The sequence below is a fragment of the Furipterus horrens genome, unplaced genomic scaffold, assembly GCF_987537825.1.
Source record: "Furipterus horrens unplaced genomic scaffold, mFurHor1.1.pri manual_scaffold_3, whole genome shotgun sequence".
Taxonomy (NCBI): Eukaryota; Metazoa; Chordata; class Mammalia; order Chiroptera; family Furipteridae; genus Furipterus; species Furipterus horrens.
The window spans coordinates 9,555,279-9,579,635 of NW_028327173.1; the positions used below are offsets into that span (position 1 = coordinate 9,555,279).

Here is a 24,357-nt window from a genome sequence, read left to right on the forward strand (position 1 = left end):
AATTTGTTACAGCAGCTATAAGAAACAAGTACAAGAACTAATAAAGTCTCTTTAATATTTAAGGCTATTTGAATTTGCTATTTTGTTCATAGCAGCTCAAAGCAGTCCCTCTCCCACCCTCCTCTGATTAAGAAGGGAACTCTACAGAAGGGCAAATCCCCAGTGGGAGGCAGCCCGAGACCCTCCCGATCTTCAGTTGGGGAAATGGGGCTGGGTGGGGGCAGTATCAGACAGTTCACACACTCCAAGCATCAGCATGACGGGAGTTTATTTACAGACAAGTCACAACCAGAGCCCAGGCAGGCTCTGGTCAGATACATATAGGCTCCAGGAACCATTAGTACCAGAGCCTTTTCAAGCCATGCCCCCAGAAAAGGGACCAAGAGTCAGGCAGGGTCAAGGACATGGAAGACAGAGGGCCCCAGACCTTGCCAGATGTCAGAGGTCACCTGTTGTGGCCCCCATGCCAGAGGAAGAAACTGCCCTTGACCCCGAAGAGTGGACACAGAAGTGTGAGGACAGCTATACTCTCGATGCCCGGCCACAGTGCAGAAGTCCCAGCAGCAGCGGCTTGGGGCCTGGAGACACTGCAGGCCCCCTCCAGACCTGCCCAGGAGCCAGACATGGAACTGGTGTCCCAGGCCATGGCTGCCCTTCACGCAGGAGGCTCCCCGAGTTTGCTGGTGGCACTTGTGATCCGCTTATTCTCCCGGAGGTTTCGGAGGCGGGCGCTGAGGCTGCTGATCTCTTCCACGTAGGCCTGCGGCACCCACCCTTTCTCGCCATCTGCCAGGCGGACCCCCTCCAGCCAGCCTGAGGGCACACAGGCCAGGGGCCGCATCAGTGGCATCCCAGGGACACCAGGGCTGGTCTCCGAGGGAAGGCCTAGGCCCTGAGACAAGCCTCATCTGCACCCCAGGGCTGAGGTGACACCATCTCAGCATCTCCCAAGTACGGGAAGGACCCTGCCTCTAGCAGTCTCAGAAAGGAACTTCTGACCTGTTTTTCCTGACATCCTCAAAGAAGGGTATTTCCCACTCTCTGTCAGTCACTCTCAATCTTACATCTTTACAAGTAGGAAGTTCCTCCTCTTGTCTAACTTCATTCTTGTATGCTGTGTCTGACTGATCAACACTTGCATAACCTTCTCCTGTGATGCCTCAGCCATCTAGCTACCACCTGCTCACGCAAGCCCCACCAGAGAGGCCTTCCCAAGGGCCCCTCTCACCATCACTGGTTCGGGTCCTCACTGCCAGAATGTCAGTCTTCTCCAAGGTCAGCTCGTCCGGCTGCAGTGCCTTGTAGGTTCTGACGCACTGAACCTGGGCGCGGTCTGAAAGCCCAGGAGAGACTCAGGGAGTCCCCAGAGCATGATGGGGTGGGCAGGGAGGGGCAGTAGGAGGAAGTAAGGGGGTAGGACAGTGGTCGCTGCAGCTGTTTTTCCTCTGCCCCTCCCTAACCCACCCTGGCCATTCCTCTCTTACCCTAAACAAAAGCCCGAGGTGAATCCAGTCCCTCCCAGCATCAGTTTCTCTCTCTGCACCCAGGGCTCTCTCCTCCCCAGCTCAATCCAACACTCGGCTCCTCACCTCCAGACCAATGCCCAACTGCCCCCAGGAACCCTCCACAGAACAGTAATGGCCCCTTCATATGCCCCCTGACGCTACTCTTGTGCTCACTCCAGGCCATCCTCCTCAACTAGGATTCAATCCACATCACTCCCCCATTTATAACCACCCAGGGCTTCCTGCTCCTCTTAGAATAAGGTCCAAAGTCTTCCTTGCAGTCTGCAAAGTCCTGCATGGTCTTGCATTGCCCCTTGCAAACCTCATCTCTTCCCCTCTTCTCCCTCTCCCCCTCGCTCATGGAAATCAGCCACACTGATGTTCCTCAAACACTCGAAGCTCCCTCCTGCCTCAGGGCCTTTGCACTGGCTGTTCCTCCTATCAGGAGCACTGTCCTCCAGATCTTTCCATGGCTGCCCCTACTCATCCTGCAGGGGCCTTCCCTGACCACTTCTTCAGAACGGGAAGCTCATCGACCAGCATAAACAGGATTCCTGGCTCAAGCCAGAGAATCTGTTCCAGTCCAGGCCCTTAGCTCTTTCTACCACACTAGGTAGGTTGATGGTATTGGGTAACTTGGACAAGTTACTTGAAGCTCTGTTTTCTAATTTGTAAAATGGGCTTCTGTGGGGATGAAATGGGAGGATATAAAAGGCTTTGTCATCTTCTGGGTGCTGCCTGTGCCTATGGGGGTTGGCCTGTCCTTTGTAAATTCTTCTTGTCCTTCAAGGTTCTGCAGAGCCACCCTGATTGCCCCAGGCCAGTGAATCCCTCCTCCTGGTAGTCCCGCTGGCCACATGGCACCCAGGATTGGAGGGGAGCAGGGAAGCAACAAGGTACCCAGCCCAGGGGATGTGGGTCTTTGGAGGGGGAGGGTGGCCAGCTGCTACCTTCCCCCTCACTGATGACCTCCTTGTCCTCCTGGGGGCTGGAGGGGCACATGGCAGAGATCCATCGCTGCTTCTCACTTCTAGGAAAGGGAGGCTGAGTTATCACAACATTCAAACTGTGTTTCCCCAGGGCCAGGGTGGTGAAACGGCTGGGAGAATGTGGTATGATGCCCATACCTGGGACCCAGGTCATATCATCCCCACCCCAGGACTCACCTCACAGCCCTGTGCCCCACCTAGCTCTGAGCAAAGTACCAGAGCAGGCCCAGAACCCCCTGGGTGCCAGCTCTGCCTATGCCCCACAGCCATGCCCACTCACTCTGTCTGGGCCCTCAGCAGGAACTGGTGCTTGGCATGCTGCCCATGGAGGAGCTGAAGGAGGAACACGTGGCCCGGGATGCCCTGGGGCTTCAGGCTCAGGTCCTTCACTTGCAGCTCGGCCATCTTGGCGTGGACAAAAACGGCAAACTTCCCTAGCCTGTAGGACCCAGGGAGGCCGGGTCAGTCGGGCCGATGCCCAGGCCCACCCTCAGGGCCAGCCAAGTTCTGATTAAAGGGAGAAGGGGTCATCTGCCCCTCTAGAACCTTCCCCAGGGAATCTTGGCCGCATGGGGCACCGCCTCCCTGGCAGCCAGCAAAGTCCACAAAAGGAATTGGGAGCTCCGTTCCCGCCGGATCACGGACAGGGGGGAGGTGAGCAGACCAGTCCCTGACTGCAGGCATGCTGCCAGCTTCTCTCGGAGCCTCTGCCCTGAGCCCGTTCTAAGAGCCAGCTGGACGGAAACTCTGATGAGACCTCTGCACTGTTTAGTGTCTGACTCACTAAGTGGTCTAGAAGCTGAACGTGGTCTCTTGTTCTGCTCTTTTTGGTCCAATAACCACTTGCAGGAAGGATGGGTGGGTTAAGGGGGCGGAATTTGTGGGTGTTCCATAGGTTCCTTCATCTCAACCCATTGAAACAGAACTCAGTGTCTCCTACTCTAAACCAGATCCCTTCACTGCTCCTCATGCCAGTGAAAGACCCCACCAAGTTCCCAAGAGGAAAGTCAGGCATCATTATTGCTTCCCCTCCCTCTCCCCTCACTCCACACCAGCAACAACGCCCTATCTATCTCCTTATTTTCCCTGGAATCCACCTATTCCCAAGCCCCCTACCACTTCTGGAGCATCTACTCTCACCTAGGCAACTACAAGAGCTTCTGGTCTCCCCCTCCGGTCCATCCTCCAAATTGGCCCAGAGTAAAATGCCACACATCTCTGCTTAATTTCCCATGTTCCCTACCGCCCTCAGAAAGTCTAACATCTCTACGCTGAATTTCAACATTCCAGCTTCCCCCTTTGCAAATCCAGACACATAGGCTTCTTCTACTTTACTGTGACTTTGCTATATCCTCCCAAACTCCTTCCCTACCTGGAAAACTCCTAGTTACCCTTCAGAACCCACCTCAAATGTCCCTTCCTCTGTGACACTTCATTGATTCTTGCCCCATACCAGGGTAACTACAATGCGAGTACACCCTTCCATCAAAACCCTGACCCAGTGGTTAATCAGGACATGTTCTCACTGGTTCGAGAGCTCCTGTGAGCAGAGAACAAGTCCCATTCATCTGTGTCCCCTGCAGCCATCAGAGGGCCCAGTACAGAACAGGGGTTCAGTTATTGAACAAAGAAATAAATCAGAACTGAACTCTTCCCATAGCAAGGGGTGTCCATTCTTCATCCCATCCAGCCTTGAGGTGTAACCTCATTCAGGAAATCTTCATCATCCCAAACTTACAATAATCACAGCTAATACTGAGTGTGTGTTCACTAGGTGCCAAGCACATACTAAGTTCTTTTCATGTATTATTATCACATGACTCCCCCTACATAGTAGCTTCTATTTTACAGATGGAAGGCAGGACAGTACAGTGGTTAGGAGCTGAGATCTGGCATCACATAGACCTGGCCTCCTCCTGACTCCTGCACTTACCAGCTCTAATATACTGAGAATAACAAGAGTGCCTACTTCCTGGGGAAATATTTAGAGGTCAAAAGGGAATAATGCACCTAGCATGCCTGGCACACAGTAGACAGAAAGTAAAGGTTGGCTGTTTTCATAATGACTCAGGGCAGAGCTGCTCTCCAGGGCTGTGCTCTTAATCCCTGCTCTAATTGACTTAAGCTCAGAGCTTCAAGTCCTCTGCACATAGTCCGGCTCTTGATTCTGGAAGAGGAACTTGCCTTCAATTCCTCCCTTTACTGCCAGAGCCTCCCTAGCTCAGGGTGCCCTGGCAACACAGTCTGGTACAGGCCAGGGCTCCCAGGCCCATTGATGGACTGGCTGTGAGCCTATTATTGGGGAAGAAGGGAGCCCAGCTCCAATCTACCTTCCCTTACACTCTGCCCTGACTCACTCCTTCCGCCGGGAGAGAAGCAAGCAGTCATTGAAGAGGTGCAGGTAGACCGCCTTGCTGGACAGCTTCAGCTTGGCCGGGGGGGCGGCGGGCAGTGGTGCCAGCTCCACCAGCTCCCCATGTCGCACCAGCCAGCGGGCCTGAGAGATCAGTGGGAAGATCTGGGAAGATGGAGGAGGCAATGTGGGGGACAGGTCAAGCCCAGGGCAGAAGGGCAGAGAGCACAGGCCAAGGATGGTCAGGGGTGAGCAGCGATGAATTGGCCTGCAGCCCTCAGAGAAGGAGGGAACAAAAGCTGCCCTTTGTGTGCCCGTCCCGCCTGCTATGGGCATGCACCTTGCCCTCAAAGTGGATCTTCTTGCTCAGGTGGATGAGCTCCTCTGTCCTCTTCATGGACTGCACACTGGCGTTGCATTCTTGCACCAGCTGGGAAGGCCGTGGATGGGTCACCTGCAGCCCCGCAACCCCGGCTCCCAGAGCCCAGCCTCAGATTCCCACCTGGGAACCAGAAGCCCTGAAGGCTGGGGCTCTTTTAGAGACTCACTGGGGCTCCAGGGAGGCCCCTGCCCTGCGGAGCTCACCTCCTTGAGTGCGTTGAAGGCCTTGGTGGCCATGTCTTCATCTTCAGAGCCCTGTGCTGTTCGCTTCAGGATGTTCTAGAGGGTGGGGTCGGTTGAATAAGGCAGGCCATGACCTCCCCCCATGACCCTGCCCACCCGTGGGTGTCCAGAAGGGGCCGTAGAGAGAGCACAGCAGCATCTCCTACATCAGCCCTCACCGCAGCCTGGTGCCCTCTAGGTACCTCCACCAGCATCTTGAGGCGCGTGATCCTCTGAAACGGCAGGATGAGGAAGGAGGTGAGGGGCAGACGCTGGCACACGGGAGACTCTTCTAGGCGAGCCAGGATGCCAGGGAACTTGGGGTTCTCCAGGCTGGGGAAAAGGGAGGGGTCTGGGATCACAGTTGGGCCTGAACTCCTGGGATTTATGACTCCACCACCCCATTGGATTTTCAGGTGCTTTCTCTGCACATCCTTCCTGCATTCTAGTCACAGAGCCCTTTTCAGGGACCCCTCCCTCTCAGGTCACCCTTCCTCACCCAGTCCTGTGCATCTACTCCCACCTGAGAGTCCCTCTATCCTCCCCCCTTTCAGAGTCCCCAGCCCTACAGCAGGCGCTGGTAGGTGCGCTCCTGGTAGGCCTGGTTGGTGACGTAGGGCAGGTAGACACGGCGGAAGGCCGGGCAGTGGTGCAACACAACGTCACACACGCTGAAGCGCAGTACGTCTGCCTCTAGTCGCTGCTCCAGGTCCTGCAGGAACCTGAGGGGTCATCACCGGGGTGAGACCCCAGACCTGGGAGCCTGGCCAATCGCAGGCTGGGTCCCCGCCCCCAGCCAGGCCAGTCCCTCACCTCTCACTGGTGCTCTTCACCTCGGGCAATTTGGAGAACAACCACTGCTTGTCCTGCGCTCCCAGACACTCACTCAGCTCAGCTGAGCCTAAGAAGTGGTCCACGGCCACCGAAAGGCTGTGGATGTATGAGGCCTCGGACGTGATCAGCTCAAACTTGGCCTGAGCAAGGGCAGATGCAGAGTTGAACCTGCCAGACGAGCCCACCCAGACGCCCTCTCCTCGCATACCCCCACCCCGTGTTCCCTACCCCATCTCTAATCTGGTGCCTGGTGGGGTTCGGGACCCATCTTCTGCCGCGTGCCAAGTTTAAACCAAAGCCACTAGCCTTGCGCCTCGAGCCCAGGCAGTCATCCGATAGCCCCGCCCTCCCACTGACCCCGCCCCTGCTCTGGGCCCCCACTTGGTCCCCCGCCCACCACGCGGTTCAGCACTGGTTGGCTCTGAAGCTTCCCAGTCCTGGATTCCCTCCTCCTCTGGCCCTGCCCTATCCCAGACCGCTTCCCCGTTGGCCCCGCCCCTTCGCCCCGCTTTTCCACAGGCCTTCGGCTCCAAGGCCCCTCCTCCTTCCCTTGCAACCAGCCGCGGGTTGTCAGGTCCTAGCAACCACCTTCGGGTCGTCCCATCGGTCCCGCCCTCCTGTGGCCCCAAGTTCCCCACGTTCTGCAGTTGCTCTCCCGCTAAATCACGGAACCGGGTACTCCGGGCCCCACGCCTTCTGCTGCCCCAGCCCCTCAGCCTCAAGGCCACCTCCCAGGACTGCCAGCACTGCCGGCCCCGCCCCGCCCAGTCTCGCCCGCACCTCCTGCAATTTGCAGTCGCGCAGGCTCAGCGTGGCCAGGACGCCGCTCCCGCGCACGTCGGGGATGTCCTGCCACAGCGAGAAGGTGGAGCCTCGAGCCGAGCGCTGCGCCCGGAAGGAGCTGCTGGGGGAGAGGTTGGCGCGCGGCGGCCCAGGCCCCTCCTCCGCGCCCTCGGCCTCGTCCCCCGGGCCCTCCTCCTCGCGCTGCTGCCTCCGCAGTTCTCGGGCGCTAGCCACGTCGCTGTATTCCTGGTAGAGGACGGCTGGGCGGGGAGACGGGCAGGGGAGGGCTGTGGGGCGCCCGCCAGCCGCGGCCCGGCGCCTCCCGGCACCCCCAAGAGCCCGCCTCACTCAACAAGTCTTTCGGAAGGTTCGGAGAGCGGGACACAGTGAAGTCATTCATTCATTCATTCACTCATCTCAAAAAACACTTCTTGAACACCAACTTTGTGCTAGCCACTGTGCTGGACACTGAGATTCAATTCTCTCCCTCTCACATGATCCCTGCCTCTCAACTCTCAGAACCCCAGTTTCCCAGTTTCCCCAAACCCCTAACCCTCTACCTCTAGGACCCTCTCCCACGTACAGTTAAGAAGGAACCGTGACTGTCGGCGCTCGCTGGTGCTTCTGGAACCCAGAGCCGGTTCTTCCTCTGATTCCAGCCTAGGAAAGAGAGAATGGCAGGGCTCTTCTTTGCCTGGACCCCCGCCTCAGACCTGATACCGGAGTGGGAGTTCATACCTGGACTCAGGCCAGCTGTTATGATCCCTGCTTGGGTCCACAGGGGCTGCCATCGCTACACTGTCCACCCTCATCTCTACACTGCGCGACTCCCTTCCAGATGCTTTCCCTGGAGAGGGCGAGAGCCGAGGGTGGGTGGCCCCAAGAGAATGGCTCTGGGTACCGAGGTGCCGCACTCCAGGGGACCAGCACCCAGTTTCAGGTGTCCAGTGAGTCTTGCTCACTCATCTGGCTCATGGGCAGCTCTAAGGCCAAGAGGAGGAGCAAGTAGGTACCTTCCCGGGCTGCTCCAGTGCCTGACCCTTGGGTCAGTGCCCTGGCTGCCGAATTCCGCCCCAGGCGCAGGGAAGAGTGCAGCCGGGTCATCAGCTCTGAGGCTGAGAAGCGCCTCCGCTCAGGCCCCTCAAGGCCCACTCGGCTGGGCCCAGACAGCTCTAGCGACCTAGGTTCCTCTGTGCTCAGGGACTGCTCTGCCACCTGACCAGGCTCAAGGAAGACAGCGTGGGCCTCTTCACGCTGGTACACCCGCATCTTGCGCCCTGCAGGTAGGATAAGGACACAGGCTGGCGTCCACTGGGGTCTCTCCCCCACCCCGTCTCTGCTGCTGCCCTGTGGCCCTGAGCATCCAGGCAACATGCCCAAATGAAAGGGCAATGTTTTTACCAAGATCCGGTGCCAGAGAAACAAATTTGACAAAAGGGGTAGAGAAAGCACAGTGTCTGAATGCAGTGGGCAAAAGGTGGACAAAGGGCCAGGGAGTCTAAGACAGCCACTCATTTGCTGTGTGGCCTCAGACAAGTCATTTGTCTTCCCTGAGCTCCAGTTCCCTATCACTAAAATCCACCACTTGGCCTGTCTGTTTGAGGAATCCTGGAGCTTAGGAGTCCTAAAAAGCCACTCAAGCTGTCCCCTATTTGCTCCACTGGGCCACCACCCCCTCACCCGGAGTGACTCACAGGCTGACTTCTTCTCTGAGCCATGGCTGGCCCGGCGCTGCGGCTGTGGGTGCTGGGGACTCCAGGGTCCCTCCAGAGCTGGGGGCTGGGCACTAGGACAGTGTGGCCAGCTGCCAGCCCTGCTGGGCCGCATCCCCCCACTGGTAGCAGTCTCGGTGTCTGGGACTCCTGGGGATGGTGGCCATAGCAGCCCTTGGAGAGGAGCAGGGGTCCCCAGAGACCAGCGGCTGCCAGGAGCCTGCAGCTCCTCTGGGGTGACAGGAAAGAGATCCAGACACACAGCGCTTGGGGGCTGCAGGGTGGGCAACTCTACAAAGGATAGACTCTCCTGCTGGCATACAGCTACTGGGTGGCGGGCAGTACCAGGTGGCCCAGCCAGGTGGGACTGGAGGGTGGCAGGTGGCCCACAGTCCATTCCTCTTTTGCTCTCCTGCTCACCTGGGCCTGCAGGGAAGAAGGTATCAAAATCAGACACAGGACAGCAGAACTGGCCAGTAAGCCACCATGTCCTAGAGACCTGGACAAACCCTTGTGTAGACATGTGTACACACATCTGTACAAGCACACTCACACACCTAATTATACAGTAATAGCTAATACTTACTTGGCATTTAATGAATGATAGGCCAAGTGCTTTATACATATTATCTCATTTAATCCTCACAACAACCCTGAGTTGATGCTATTATTATCCCCATTCTATAAGTGAGGAAAGTGAGGCGCAGAGATAATACGGTGAATGGTGGAACCAGGGTTCAAACCCAGGCAGTCTAGTTTCCAAGTCTGTGCTTTAAACCACCTTGTACACTTTCTAATTCTCACTGACATATGATCAGATGTGCAGACACATGCTGTCACACAAATCCATGTATGTTTCACATACATTCGCACACATTTTCTCCCGAGTATACGTATTGACATATACATGTTCACAGATACACGCAGACATTTCACATTTATAGGCTCACACATTCACACTACACACTGTTTTACACAACACATTTTCACACACACTGACCCATCAGTTATTTACATACCCACTCAAGCTTTCTCACACTGCTGTTCCATTCACACTCACTCACCAGAATGCAGACACAAACACACAGGCACAGAAGTCCTGGCTTTGGTGTTACCCAACCTCCCTTCCCTTGCCCAGAGTTTCAGCCTTCAGGGCTGAGTGGTGCCCACACCCATGCCAAGCTGGCTGGGAGGGTCACAGACTGGCAGGCGTGCCACCATGCAGATCCGGCGGGGCCCTCCCAGGAGAAGACAGGGAGGTGTCTCAGCCCCCCAGCTGGGGGTGAGGAGGGTCTCTTCCCTACCCCAGCTTCCAGCCCAGGGATCAGGCCAGGCTGAAGTGACTCTCACTGCGTAGGCAGTCACCCCAGGGAGGCTGTTGAAGCCTCAGGACAGGCCTAATGATCCAGGGGTCCGAGCCCCCACAGCCCTTGCCCCATGGCCCTCCACCGGCTCCCCTCCTACAGCCCCTCACCTCTCCAGCCGAGGCCCGCTGCTGATGTTCAACCGCTCCGGCAGGGGAAGCCCTCTCTCTGCCCAGCTGGCTGGGGGAGATCCCACCCAGACAAAGAGTTTGATTCATCAAACCCTGTGGTGAGGCAGGCGGTAGGGAGGGAGGGAGCAGGCAGCGGCTGGGCGGGGGCCTTACCCTAGCCTGGCCTCGCTGTGGGCAGGCGGGGCAGCAAGGACCCCCCCAAGCCCAGAGGCCCCTCAGGCCAAAAGGATAGCGCCCAGCCTGCAGGGCCAGGAAGCCTGGATGACAGAGACAGAGATGGAGACCCGGAGAAACAGAGATTTAGAAACCGAGACCCAAAATCCTGAAAACTAGAAATCACAGACACTGAGACATTCAGGGACACAGAAATGGAGACAGACAGAGACACTGAAAATTCACATAGACCAGATACTCAGAGACAGATGTGAAGCCCAGAAAAACCCAGGGAGACAGTTGGACGAACATTTCATGCCCTGCGGGGTTGCCAGTCCAGTGGGGAAGCCAAAAATGAAATGGTTACAATCTATGTTGGCAAGAGCAGAACCAGAGGAGCCATGGGAGCAGGGTGCTGGGCTCAACTCAACCTGAGTGCTCCAGGAAGGCTTCCTGGAGGAAGTAACAGCTAACCATTCTGACTGAAATACCTAGGGACCTAGTACACACAGATAGGGAGAAATTCTTGGCTTGAGAGAAACAGTAACATGTCAGTGACTGAGGGAGAGAGGGAGAGGGGAGAAGACCTCATGGGGACAGCTGCATCTGTGACAGGGCCCCCACTCTCTGTGCACAGCCCCTAAAGTCTTTCCCTGCTCTCTTCATCCTCTGTCTGGGGGTGGAGCTGCTTCTAAGGGACAGTTACTGTCCCTCACAGGAACAGCTTTAGCTTGTACATTAAACCTCTATCCATCTAAGCAAGTATCTCAGTTTCCTCATCTGGTAAGTAAGATAGTCATGCCAACCTCAAAATGCTAATATGAGAATTAAGGATAACATAGTGGGAACTTTGTCATTGATGATCATTTTTCTGAGTATTATTATTAGTCTTTCTCCAGTTGGGGAGATGGCTTGGGTTATCACACAGACAGGAAAACTGAGGGTGAGGGTGAGACACACCCTGCTTTGTAGAAGCATCTGGCAGGAGACATGGGACCACTGTCGGCCAGACAGGTCTCTTTCTCTCTAGGAACTGGAAGTCCTCAACACAGAAGTCCTACTTGCTTCTGTGGGCACACAGGTGCAAGAATACACACATGCAAGAATACATGCATGCCCCTGCTGCCTTATATTCTGGGAGATCTTCTCCACTCGGGTTCTGGAAGCCCCTGAAGGGCAGGAAGGAACCCCCCCACCCCCTGTCAGTTGCAGAGATAAACGAGCAAAACATGGAGCCCTTGGGTTAGGAGCAACCCTCCTAAAGCTTCAGGGAAGGAGGCTGGGTGACTGTCGGGAGGTGGTGGTGGAAAGCTTTCTAGGGGGAGATGGGATGGAGGCAGGTCTCTAGGGGAGAAGCCGGGGTCCAGGCCCAAGGGCAATGGAAATGACCCATCCAGCTGTGCTGCCTGCCCTGTGACCTTCCAGGGATGTGGCCCACTCAGCCTCAATGCTGGGGACCAAGGAGGGGCAGAGCTGTGTTTATATTGTGGGTAGCTCATCTCTGCTAAAAAAGAAAAACCTCAAGAAGGGATCTGGCCAAGGGAGCAGGGACATTACCTACCCAAGACATGATCACAGGATACTCTAGTGCCCACTAGGCCAGAGTCATTCTGGAACCCAGAGGGGAAAACCCCTGCCAAAGTTCAAGGCCCAGTGTGGACATGGACAAGCTGTATGGCCTTATACCCTGGCTGGTGTGGCTAGCCTTAGGCAAGTCATAGTCTGTCCCTGGGCCTCAGTGTCCCCATCTGTAAAGTAGCCCCTAAGGCCCCTCCTGGCTGCCCCTTCCAGGAAGCCTGTATCATCAAGAGTGTCTCTGCAGACTGAGAAGGATGGGCAGGGGCCAAAGGATCCCCTGCTAATCACAGGACAATGAATCCCCTTGGCAAGGCTGGCAAAGAGGGTCCCTGAACACTACCATGGTCCAGGCAAAGCACCTCTGGCCTCCTGTGCCCAGCTTTTCCCTACCCCTTCCCTGGTTCCCCTTGCCCTGTTGCCCAGAGGAGTAGGGAACCTGCTAAGGCCCCTCAGCCCCTAAAATGCCAAAGCCAAATAGAAGGTCATGGCTGGAAAGGGGATCCAGGCCAAGCAGGCTGTGGAGCCCCAGGAGGCCATAAGTGAGTGGGGACCAGGATCAGAGGCCAGTCAAGCAGCACAAAGGACTTGCTCAGGGAGACTGGCGGGAGCAGGATGGGGCTGCTGGCAGCCGTGTGGGGTCCTACCTCAGCCAGGGAGCTCCGTCCAGCCTCCAGCACGGTCCAGGGCTCCCGGCCACCCTGGGGGCTCTGGGATTGCAGCCAGGTCCTCAGGGGGCGATGTCAGCATGGCCCCTGAGCCCGGGCAGTGCAAGCTCCTGGGTATTGTGTGGGGCAGAGAAGGGGGAGGTGAAGGCGGAGGGAACCTTGCAGGCGGGCAGGCGGCTGTCTCAACGTGCCTGCTCCCCGCCCCCCTTCCTCAGAACCGGTTTGGCCAGTCTGGGGTACAAGAGGGGGGCTGGAACAATGGGAGTCCTATGCCCAGGAGAGGCTCTGAAGGACCCCAGACCGACGTCCTAAAGATGGGGAGGCACTGCTTTTCCATCAAGGAGATAGGTCACCCTCCTGTAGAGCTTCCCAAATGTGAGACATGCTCAGGAGGTTCCTTGGGGCTGGGGAGCATCATGGGAGCTTCACAGGAACCTCTCAAGCCTTGGACTCCTCAGGGACCTTGAGAGCTCCTCAGTGCACCTATCCTCTCTTAGCCTGCTACAGCATCTATGAAGTGGGAACACTCATCTGTGTGGTTGGGAGACGGAAATCAGGAAGGTAGGTGATGTGATGCATCTGGCATCAACCTGGCCAGCACTTTCAGCATCACCGTTCTTCATGAATGACCCATCTCATCATCTCTAATGGCCTCCTCCACCAGGAAGCCTTCCCAGACTCTAGTCCACAACCAATGAGCCCTCAATAAACCAACTGAAATAGCCCAAGCAGAACCAGCATCAGGTAAGGAGGGCCTACTCTGTGCCTGGCATGCAATCTTCCCAAGCCTGTTAAAGGTGCTTTCTCCCTAACACCACCTGCCATTTATTTGAGAACTTGATAATTGCCAGCACTTAGCATTAACTTGAATATGTATATAAATACTAATATTCATGTTGCTACTAACTCATTGTACACTCCCATGTGCCAGGCCCTGTTGTGGATACTGTTACAGTTCCCACTTTTCAGATAAGGACACAAGGCTTGTACAGGTTGTAATGGGCATTATCTCATTTAAATCTCTCATCAGCTCTATGAGGCGCCTGTCTCACAGATGATGAAACTGAGGTTCCAGGAATTAAATAACTTGCTCAAGATCACACAGCTAATAAGAGTCAGAAGTCATATTCAAATCCAGGTCTGTCTGACTCCACCACCAACGTATGTCCTTAATCCCTGCCCTGTACTGCCTGACGACCATATGGGACGGGGGCGTCCAGGGTCCAGACGCAAATGAACTTGCCCTACCAACTGGTGGCCATTCAGTTCAAAGTGATTAGGTCCCGCCACTCCCTCCTATTCCTCTTGGCCCCCCAGAGCATCATCACATAATGAGACACTGTACACAGGGAATGGGGACCAAGTATCCAGGGAGAGGCAGCAAGCTGGGGCACAGAGAGAGGTTTATTGTCAGCACTGCACACAGGGCAGGAGACGGGGAACAAGGAGAGACAAGGAAGGCAGGACTAGGGGTCTTCAGAGAACTCTAACCCTCTCATCCCAGCTCTGGGGCGGCCTTGAGGACGCTGGCCAAGGTACTGCCCAGACCCCTAGCTGGAAGCAGAGAACCATGATCAAAGGAGCATCCTTGGGGACGACCTAGACTCCTGGAAGGGGCAGTCCTGCCTCACTCGCTCCTGCATCCTGGGCTCCGGGGACAGAGCCTCTGCAGCAGCGAACATAAAGCAGGACTTGATCAGGTTGAGCAAGCTGGCCGCCGGAGCCAAGTAGACCCAGCCGGAATCTTGTTTAGAAGGGGGCGTGGCGTGGGTGGAGTTTGGAGAAGGGCGGGGCTAGGAGATAATTAGAGGTAATCCGGCCAATCCTCCCTCTGGACAAGGACAAACCAGAATGGGAGGGGGGAATGAAAGCTGAGCTAAAGCCTGGGGGAGGGCAGGGGGCGTGGTCAGAGGGGGTGGGGCCAGGGTCCGAAGGCCCTGTGACCGCAAACGGCGCCTCGCGGTAATCCTCTAGCTCCTGTCTAGCCAGGTAGCGGTTGCGCTTTACCTTGGAAGCCAGGACGGCTGGCACGCTGGGCACGAGCCCAGCGATGAGCGATGAGACGCAGGAAGAAGAATACCACGTGCTGGGGAGAAGGGGGACCAAAGAGAGAATGATTGCCTTAGCGATCTTAATTTATAGAGCGCTTACTAAACGCAAGGCACTATTCTGAGGGTTTTCCAGGTATTAATTCATTTAGTCCTCACAACTCTAGGAGGTAAATACAGCTACTACTCCTGTTTTACAAGTGAAGAAACCGAAGCATAAACAAGGTGTTATTTGCCCAAAGATACAGATATAATTAGAACCCCTTAACACTAGGACCCTGTAGAGGCAGGGCTAGAAAAGAGGGATCTTGAGCAAAGCTGGAGAAAACATGCTTCCTCCCTTCCTCCAAGTCTGTTGCCAAGAGCTAATGGTAGTAGTAATATTGATACTAAATCATTGAGCATTTACGATGTGCTAGGCACTGTGCAAGTGCTGGACATTGAATCCTCGTAACGATACTATGAAATCCCTCCTATTCTCTAATACATCCCCATTTACAGCCAGTCGGCGGCAGAGCCTGAACTTGAGCCCACCGCGAAAATGATGAAGCGCAGACGCACAGCCTGCAGCGCCCCGTCGGAGACTGAGGTTCCCCTGCGCGAAAGGCCTTGTACCTGGGTTGCGGAGGGCGTCAGGCCCTCCGAGGCTTTCGATTCCACTTCGGGCACTCGGGCCCCTCCCTCTAGAGCCCGGCCCTTAGCCTCCAGACCCAGCTTCCTGCCCTCCTAACTAGGCCCCGCCCCACCCTTTCCACAGGCTCAGTGCCCCTCCTCTCCCCGAAAGGTCCCGTCCCCTCTGCTCGCGTCCCCAGCTGGGTGGATAACCCACCTGCTGCGCGTGTAGCTGCTCTGGGCAAGGTAGGCTGGAGATGCAGGCCCCAGCCTTGAAGCTGACCTAGCAGCTCGGCTGACTGTGCTGTTCATTCTGGCCCAGGAGACATGGTAGTGCGAGGTGAAGGCGCTGGGAAAGCTTGCAGGGCTGGAGGCTCTCCAGGGCCCAATCTTCCAACTCACATCCACCTGGGTCCAAACCCACTCCCACAGGGGCGTTATTGCCCACATTGTACAGGAAAGAAAACTGAGGCTTAGAGAGAAGCAAAGACAGAGAGCTCACAGGAGGCAGAACTAGCTTGTGTCCCCATCTCCTGACCACCACCAGTCAGGGGGTTTCTGCTTCATTCCCGTAGAAACCCTTCCCATGGCCTGACTAGGCACAAGCCTGGGCCACTACCCCTCCTACACTCATGGCATGATGACCTCCTCCACGTTACTGACCAGCTGTTTGCCCTCCATGATGATGAAGAGATGCTAAGTGAACTCGAGGAAGCAGCTGCTGGGACCACACTGTGGCTGGCAGACCCAGGGCACCTTACTCCAGGCTTAGAGACTGTATAGGGTAGCCCCACCTCCCTATCAGAGCATGGAGCTGTCCCTTGCTCCTTGGGGGCCCCACAGGGAGATCCTGCCCCTGTCAGACCTGAGGGTGGGACAACCCCCACCATCCCTCAAGAGCCAGCCCCCTGGGAGGTTACTCATGTCCTCTGCTGAGCAGCTTGCCTTACTAACCAGGGTGTCCCACAAACCTGTGGGCAATTTGCCCTCCCGCTGTGGAGCCAGGACATAGCTAAATTCCATGCTGAGCTGACCCCTCTCCCCACTATGCTCCTGATCCTCTGGCGTCCCCCACACTGAGAGCTAATGCTGGTGACAGGGCTGCTGGGAGGCCTTGCCCCCTCCCCAGTAGCCCCAGAAGGCTATGTTCCCAAGCGCCTGTGGGACCGTGGCCCATATCTACTGCTCAACCCATGAGAAGCCAATGAGGTATTTCTGGCCCACGAAGAGGGTGTCATGCTTCTGGGGACAAGTTCTTTTGATGATTCCTACCAAATGACAAAGGCAATTACACAGTAACACCACCTCCTGGGAACCTAGCCCTTTAGGGCTCCTAACCAGTCTTCATTAAAAACTGGGAGCTCCCTGAAGAAATTAAAAGCTCTGGTTTATTTCTGTGTCCCCCGCATCCAGTCCAGGGTGCTCAGCAAAAGGTCGCCGCAGCAATGGCAATGACCCCAAACTGCAGCACTAGGAGGTGGGAGTGATAGGCCTGGGCCCCCCCCCAGGGAGGAATGAGTAAATGAATGCAGGTGTTAGAGTTTCACATTTGCCCTATGAGGTGTTGGTATGTTCCGGTTGAGAAAATTGAAGCCCAAGGAAATCAAGGTTCAGCTTCAAGGTCAACAGCAAGACCTTGGTAGAGACAAGTCCAGAGGCTCAAGGATGCTTCTGCTCTGCTGGGCCACTTCCTTGGGAGTTCAACAGCTTCAGAAGGCAGGAGGTCCTCACCTGCCTTTGCAGAATACCACATAGAAGCAAGAACAGTAGAAACTGACAAACTGGAAGGTGAAGACTTTGAATGTGAAGGCATCTCCATGGAGGATCTGGATTCTGTGCATCTCTAGTCCAAGCACAAAGCTGCTCAGAGTTCTATTAGGTGCATGGGGGCCAGCACAACCCACTGAGTGGGCCCATATGCTCTGTTCCCAACCCACCTCCCCCTAATGCCAACCATGTGTCCCTAGCCACTCTCACTTGAGAAGGGCTGAGCAGGCTAGTGACACAAAGGCAGGAGCTATAAGCTCTGAGGTGCAGGGAGCCCTTCCTCAGGACTCTTAGTTCTCAACTAATGCCAGGTCACCACTGTGACACCCCCTATCCTCACTCACCCCACCTGGTGAGCTGCTCAGCCAGCGAGGTGCAGACCTGACCCAGGAGGAGGGTCAGTAGCAGTTTGGGTACAGACTGCTGCTGTTTGCAATGTTGCCAGCCTAGGCAGAGTGACAGCCATCACCTAAGGACCCCCACATGGGACCTGGAACCTGGAACAGTGTTCCCAGCCTCTGCCTCCCCAAGGGGCACTCACTCAGGTCATGAGCATGGCTTGCCCACGTGGAACATTGCAGTGCCTACGATGTCATGGTAAATGGCAAAAATCCCCACGCAGAGCTGGGGGCCGGCAGAGCGCTCTGTCAGAGCTGGAGGGCAAGCCACCAGGATCTCAGCCACCCCTGGAGGGGACTGTCTTTCTAGAGGAAAGGCCCAAAGCCGCCTCGCCAGGATGAGAATGGCTGCAGAGCCAGTGAGTAGGCCACAAAGGCAGGTGTGGGGTGGGAAGCAGGGTTCCTTCAGGCCTGTCACTGGGTTCTGGGCCATCTGCAGGGCTAGCACAGCAAACTCTGATGTGAGCACTCCTGTTAGAGGGTAACAAACATTTATCCCAGGGCCCAAGAAGCTGGGTGCCATGCCCCTGGGGTGTGGGAAGCCTTCCACAGGGCACAGGGAGCTCTGGAAGTACGGGAATGAGGGCTGATTTATTTTTGTTTCTGTGGGCCTTTTCCTTCAGGGAACTTGTGGATGGACGGGATGGATGAGTGGATGGACAGATGGATGGATACATAGATGGATGGGCAGACAGAGAAGTTTAAAATGAATGGATGCACATGTGGGACAGACCTGGATAAACTGATGGATGGGTGAGTGAATGAGACAGGAAAACAACTGGCGAATCTCTATAAATGAGCGCACACGTGGAGGTTTATGGGAAGTCTGGTGGACGGATGGAGGATGGGTAGGTAGGGGAGCAGATGCAAGTGTGGACGATGGACATGAGGATGGATGGATGGATGGGTAAATAACACACACGTTTATTCAGTGACCACCAACTGACTGCATACTGCTCTGCAGTAGATACTGGATATGCCTTGGTGACCAAACTGGGATGGTGAGTGGCCAAGCTCCAAATCCCCGGCCCCTTTTCCTCCCTCCTTTATTCCTTCCCAAGGAGATGGCAAAAGGAATTGTTCACCCTTGATTTGGAGTGAAGGTGGGTGAGGGGCGATTCTCTGACTGGGGCAGGGCTAACCAGGATAAGACTGCCCTGCCCTGTTGTTGGGAGGACCTGGGTTATTTCTCCAGAGAAACCTTCTGGCTCTTAGCAGAGCTGATACCCAAGAAGGATTCAGAAGCTTCCTTTCTGGGGGAGTTTTAAGCCCAGAGATAACTGGTTGGGATGTGGAGTAGCTGGTACCTGTAGCTGGAGGGTCATGTTCAGGCCCAGAGGCCACCTTCACCAGGTCCCACTCCCACAGTTTGCTGCTACCTTGGTGGGGTAAGGTCAGCTGGAGCTAAAAACAGAGGGGACCAGGCTGAAGGCCAGCTGCCTGGAAGCAGAGCTGGAGGCCACAGTGGAGAGGTCTAGGATCTATAGGTTGTGCCACTGTGAGCCTCGGAGTCCTGCCCAGGGACGCTCAGCTATGAACCTAGTTGGCGGTTAAGATGATGCTGGTCAGTCCTTAGGTCCTGGAAGGGTTGACAAGTGTACAGGCAGTGTCCAAGGTAGACAGGCATGGCAAATGCCACACAGGCAATCAGTGTGCTCCAGAGAGTGGGCAGGGTGGGTATGTATGAGCCTCCTGTGTGTGCCAGGAGGGAAGCACATTTTAGGACAGTGTAGGGTGTGTGTGCACACATGATCACGTGTGGGAGTCAGCGAGTGCTCCAAGGGCCAGCTGGCTTTGGGGGTCACTATACCTAGGCCCCTGGGGCCCTGCCAACTGGACCAGATTGAGGCCAGGCCTCAGCCCAGGGGTCAGTCTGTGGAGCCAGGTATCACAAAGGACCGTCAGAAAGTATAAAGGCCCCCCTTTCATCAGCACCCACCCCCCTCACTTTAGCCTGCATTCACCAGTGTCTCTGGCTGGAGGGTGGGGCAGAGGTGAGACCCAAAAATAAGCAAGTTCACCAGCCTTCCTGCTCCTGTCCTTGCTGGCTTCCCACAGGGCAGAGCTGCCAACAGGCCAACTTGCTTCCTGGTCCAGTGATGCCTTCTGATCCCCGAGGCTGGGAAGGACCCTGCCCTAAGCCTAGCCTGACAGCTTCATGATCAAGAAAGGCAGTGCAGAGCAAGGGGCTCACCTCCTGGACACACGGGTGGACTACATTTCCCAGCCTCCCCCGCAGCTCCATGTGACCATGTGACTAGGTGTCTGCCAAAGGAATGTGGACAGAAACGAGGCACCCTGCCCTAGGCCAGGCCCACAGAAACCTCCCGGCTGACCTCTCACTTGCACACATTGGTCTGCTCACTGGATGGTGGTGCCCCAGGGCAAACTGGGGAGCCACGTGTTGAAGATCTCAGAGCCTGGGTCTCTGAATGAGTGCATGGAGCAGAGGCCCCATGGCCACCCTCACCTCACGTGAGATGAGACATAAACAAGAAGAAAACTTGTAGAGAGTGAAGCCACTGAGAATTCAGGGCTTTCCCGTACAGCAGATGGTATTACCTCAAAGGGGGGTGTGTGTGTGCAAAAGGTTTACAGTTGTGATCACGCGAAAGAGTTTATTTTTGTATTATTATTTATTAATTATTGTATTATTTTCCACAAACAACTGTAAACCTCTCCCCCCCACCCCCATCCTGTAATACGGGCTCTCAACTGAAGTTACTTGAGGTCCAGGGCCCAGCTGAGACACCTCTCTCCCCAGTCACCTCCCTGTGTGCTGCAGAAAGTGAGGGACAGCAGGTGGAGGTTGGGGGCCCTGCCCATGCAGCTCCTCAGTTCCCAGAGCCTAGGCCCCCAGGGTCGCGGAAGAAGGCAGAGGGCCTCCAACCACCGCCCCGCAAAGTGTTGTGCCCTCACCTCACTGCCATGAATCCTGCAAAGAAAGTCCCGCTGGGGCCGAGTCTTCACAGGCCACCATCCTCCCTGAACAATCCTCAGGATGAGATCAATACCCCTGTCCCAGCCCTAGGTCGTGGGTCCTGTCCCCTGCTCTGGGTCATCTGAGGCTCGAGAGTAGGGATCACACGTGCCCACTCATGTCAGCTGGGGGCGTCCTCTGGGGGGTTGGGGACCAGGCCAGCTGCCACCTGGTCCTGGTGCCACAGCTGCTCCGCCAGGCTATTGAGCACGTGGGCGATGTCAGCCAGCCCGGCCCGCCCATCCAGCGTGCGCCCATCTGCCAGCCGCCGCCCTGGCACGCTCTTCACCCGCAGGAGGGGCAGTTCCCAGGCCTGCCGGAAGGCTGTGAGGTCACGCTCAGGCACGTCCGTGTGCATGTACTGGTCAAACCTGGAGGAGGATTAAGGAGCCTCGTCGGGTGTCTCCGTTAACCACCCCATCAAACCTAGCCTCCTCCCTCCTCCCACCCAGGCTCCGGCGGAGGCCTTACTGCAGCCTTTAAGATAAAGCCTATGGGGCTGGACCCCACGGCTGGGCAGAGGCAGGTCCACATCCTGCCAAGTATGGCTTCTGATAGTCCTAGGGGCCAACCAAAGGATACTTGGAGCCAACGACCATCCTGACGACAGCAGGGGCCTCGCCTGCTACGCGGGCCAGCTGTCCAGGGAGGTCTTCGAAGGAGGCACGGTCGGTGAAGGAGAAGAGGAAGAGGAAAGCGTCTGTTTTCTCCTTGCAAGCCTGGGGATGGAGAGGCCAATTCAAGGCTGTAACCACAGGACCAAAACCCTCCCATCAGCTGCAGAGCCCACCTTTCACAGACAGGGAAACTGAGGGCCAGAGCAGTGAGTGGCTGGCCCCAGGGCAGAACTCGGACTGGGAGCCAGTCCCCCGGGACAGCTCAGAGCTCTCCCAGCTGGGGCAGCACCTTCAGCCCATTCATGCCCAATTCTGGCTCCTGCAAACCGGGCAGGCTGGGGCTGGGACACCTGGACTCAGAGGTCCACCTCAGACAACCAGCCCCTCCGGGACCCACCCAGGCCCACCTGCCTGCTCACCGGCAGCATGTGGTCGAACTTTTTGAGCGCAGACTCCCCGCAGTCCCAGAACTCAAAGCGGAACATGACGACGCGGTCACTGACCTGCAGCTTGGCCGGCCAAAACACCACGGTGGTCTGGATGCCTGGGGAGGCCAGGGTCAGTCACTTAGCATGGGAGAGGCAGAGGTGGAGAGAGGCTGGGGACCAGGGAGGAACAGGAAGAATACATCCCTGCCCTCATGGGTCCAAGTCTGACAGGGAAGGCAGAGTCTCTGACTTGGGAGAATTCTGTCTAATAAGGGAAACCGACCTATCCCGGAGGTGCCTCCAGTCTACCAGGGAGATACAGCCCTAGTTACAGCCACGTCAACAAAGTTTCACTCATATGTACAAGGGGACTCAAAGACCCAGGATACAGGAGGATGTTGTAATGTGATGGTAAATCAGCATCCAAGGGAAGGAAATGAGAAAAGAAGATTAGTATTTCTTGAGCACCTACTTTGTGTCAGCTCAGTGCTAGGCACGTTACCACCACTACCTCTAGCACCAACCTCCCAACAGCCCCATAGGATTGGTACTATCATCTCTGTTGGACAGAGGAGCCAACCTAGGCTCAGAGAGGTGAAGTGACTTTCCAAGCCTGCAAAGTGAATAGTGGGGCTGGTTCAAATCCCAGGTTATGTGGTCCAGGAAGAGTCTTCTTTCCACCCTAGGGAAGGCCTCCAAGGACGGACTCACCAATGGTCTCGTGGTGTACCACGGGCACCTCCAGGCCAGCTAGCTTGGCCACCAGTGCCGTCTTGCCCACGCCACTCTTCCCAGACACGAAGATCTTGTAGCTGGCTGTATCAATGGCCACAGCCGGGGGCAGCACTGGTCGCTCGAGCAGCCCTGGGGCAAGGAGGGAGCCATCTGGGGTCAGGCTGTCCCACCCACAGTCTTGCCTAATCAGGCCATGGGTGGGACAACCTCATCTCTAAAGGCTTTTTCAGTGCCAACCATCTGTGGCTCTCTCTACTCATCACCAAGGCCTGGGACACAAGCGGCGTCCCTGGATGAGAACTCTGCTGAGAACATTAGTGCTCTGTGAGCTGGGCCAGGGCTCACTCCAAATAACACCAAATTATTTTTATAAGTTTGATGCATGAGCTGGTTTTTATAGATATTATTTCTGCATGTTCTAATTTATTTTTTGTCATTAATGTTCTAGATTTCTCGCATGTGAAAGCAAAGGGTTTCGTAATTCTTTCCTTAGTAGAGAAATATCAGCAAAAGTATTCTCAATTATTATAAACTCCTTAGAGTTAATATATTAAGATCTTTATGAATGCTTTTATTTTAAAACTTGCCAAAGAAAAGTCTAGCCCTGGCTGGTGTGGCTCAGTGGAGTGAGCGCCGGCCTGCAAACCAAAGAGTTGCTGGTTCGATTCCCAGTCAGGGCACATGCCTGGGTTGTGGGCCAGGTCTCCAGCTGGGGGCCTGAGAGAGGCAACCACGCATTAATGTTTCTCTCCCTGTCTTTCTCCCTTCCTTCCCCTCTCTCTAAAAATAAATAAAATCTTTAAAAAAAGAAAAGTCTAAATTGTGATATGTCCATAGGCATAGGACGTCAGCATCCTAAGTTGTGGGTTGCCCTCTCACTCTGGTTTTAAGCCTTCTGGGGCTTTGTCTCTCCTGGTCAGAGCTGGACTCTCACAGCTGACACCAGGGCCTTCTGCTGGCCTGCCAGTCTGGCCCTGCCTGGGGGAGTTGGCTTCCTACTGGGGACACATCTTACCCTGAAGACAGCAGAATATGAAAGAGGCTTGTGTCTGTCTACTCACTAGTCTTAACAAGTCTGTAAGACGTGCTGTGGAGAAGGTGAAATGGGAGTCTATTATGTATAGTGCCCAGCAGAGGGCCTGGCACCCGGTGAGGACCCAGTCAACAGCCTCTCTGGTGACAGCAGTTCCTGGTAGGGTTTTGCCTGTTTCCATGTTCCTGGCTCTGATGCTGGAATTAGCTCTTAGGAAATTTCACGGTGGGGGTCCCCGCAATGGTCCAGGGGTCCCCAAGGCTGGGGAGCGTAGTGCAGCAGGCCCTCACTGTCCTGCTTCTCTGCTCCCCCAAGGGAGCAACAGGTAACACTCTTCTCCCTAAGGAACGGCAGGTGACAGGCTTGAGCGGAGGGGAGGGAGGCTTACCAAACACCTGCCGGCGGCTCTTGCGCAGGATGCAGGCCAGGTACTCCTTGCCCTCGGCGCTTTCGTGCCAGTCTGGGACAATCACCGAGCCCGGCGCTGGTGGTCTGGCCATGGCTGGACACCTGATGGGGTAGGGAGATGGCAGAATGCTGAGAGCAGGGGAAGGGAGAGGGTAACTGTCCCAAGCTGGACCTGTGAGCCCTCTTAACCTGCGGTCCTGCTCGCTCCTCGGATGGTGGAGCAGTCTGGAGCCCCACCCTTCTTATTACCCCATTACCATTTTGGGAGTCCACGCTCATTTTCACTGTCCTGGGGGGTTACTCATCCCCTTCTACCTCTTATTACCCAGAAGGTACAATTCCATAGTCTCCTCTACCCCGTATTGCTCCCTGGGGGGCAGCCATCCCATTTATTGCCCTGAGGGTATTTACCCCGCTCCTCTCTCCCTTGTCACTTCCAGGAGGAGCCAAGCGGCCCTGCTTCTCCTCTGTCTCCTCGGTACCTGCTCCCGGGGCCCCCCAGCCCTCACCATCAGCAGTAGGCCAGGGTGGAGAAGGTCCCTTTAAAAGTTCTTTGCGCGCTCCCGCCTCCTAGCCCACGGGGCAGGATTCCGCCCTGCGCTCGGCTTTAGTGCTCGCCTCCTGGACCTGCGCGCGCGCGGGCGCGGGAGGCGCATGTGCC

At 55.9% G+C, this 24,357-nt stretch overlaps 1 protein-coding gene across 5 annotated transcripts; it reads right to left on the reverse strand.

Moving 5' to 3' along the window:
• Positions 1–249: 249 nt before the first annotated feature.
• Positions 250–23,822, reverse strand: ARHGEF19 (Rho guanine nucleotide exchange factor 19). Of its 5 annotated transcripts, XM_090268666.1 has the most exons (17): positions 23,677–23,822; positions 22,232–22,384; positions 8,762–9,205; positions 8,081–8,344; positions 7,806–7,914; positions 7,651–7,727; positions 7,065–7,327; positions 6,264–6,424; positions 6,020–6,172; positions 5,654–5,783; positions 5,433–5,507; positions 5,188–5,277; positions 4,852–5,012; positions 2,775–2,933; positions 2,456–2,535; positions 1,229–1,333; positions 250–813 (listed from the first exon to the last, which is right to left on the reverse strand). In XM_090268666.1, exons 1-17 carry the CDS (start codon positions 23,786–23,788, stop codon positions 656–658), a joined length of 2,694 nt encoding a protein of 897 aa, XP_090124792.1. In that variant the 5' UTR covers positions 23,789–23,822; the 3' UTR covers positions 250–655. The 5 variants fall into 5 exon arrangements, with proteins under 5 accessions (XP_090124792.1, XP_090124790.1, XP_090124788.1 ...); XM_090268664.1 differs by lacking the exons at positions 22,232–22,384; positions 23,677–23,822 and adding an exon at positions 12,650–12,789; XM_090268662.1 differs by lacking the exons at positions 22,232–22,384; positions 23,677–23,822 and adding an exon at positions 12,650–12,789 and having other exon boundaries at positions 5,630–5,783.
• Positions 23,823–24,357: the final 535 nt, after the last annotated feature.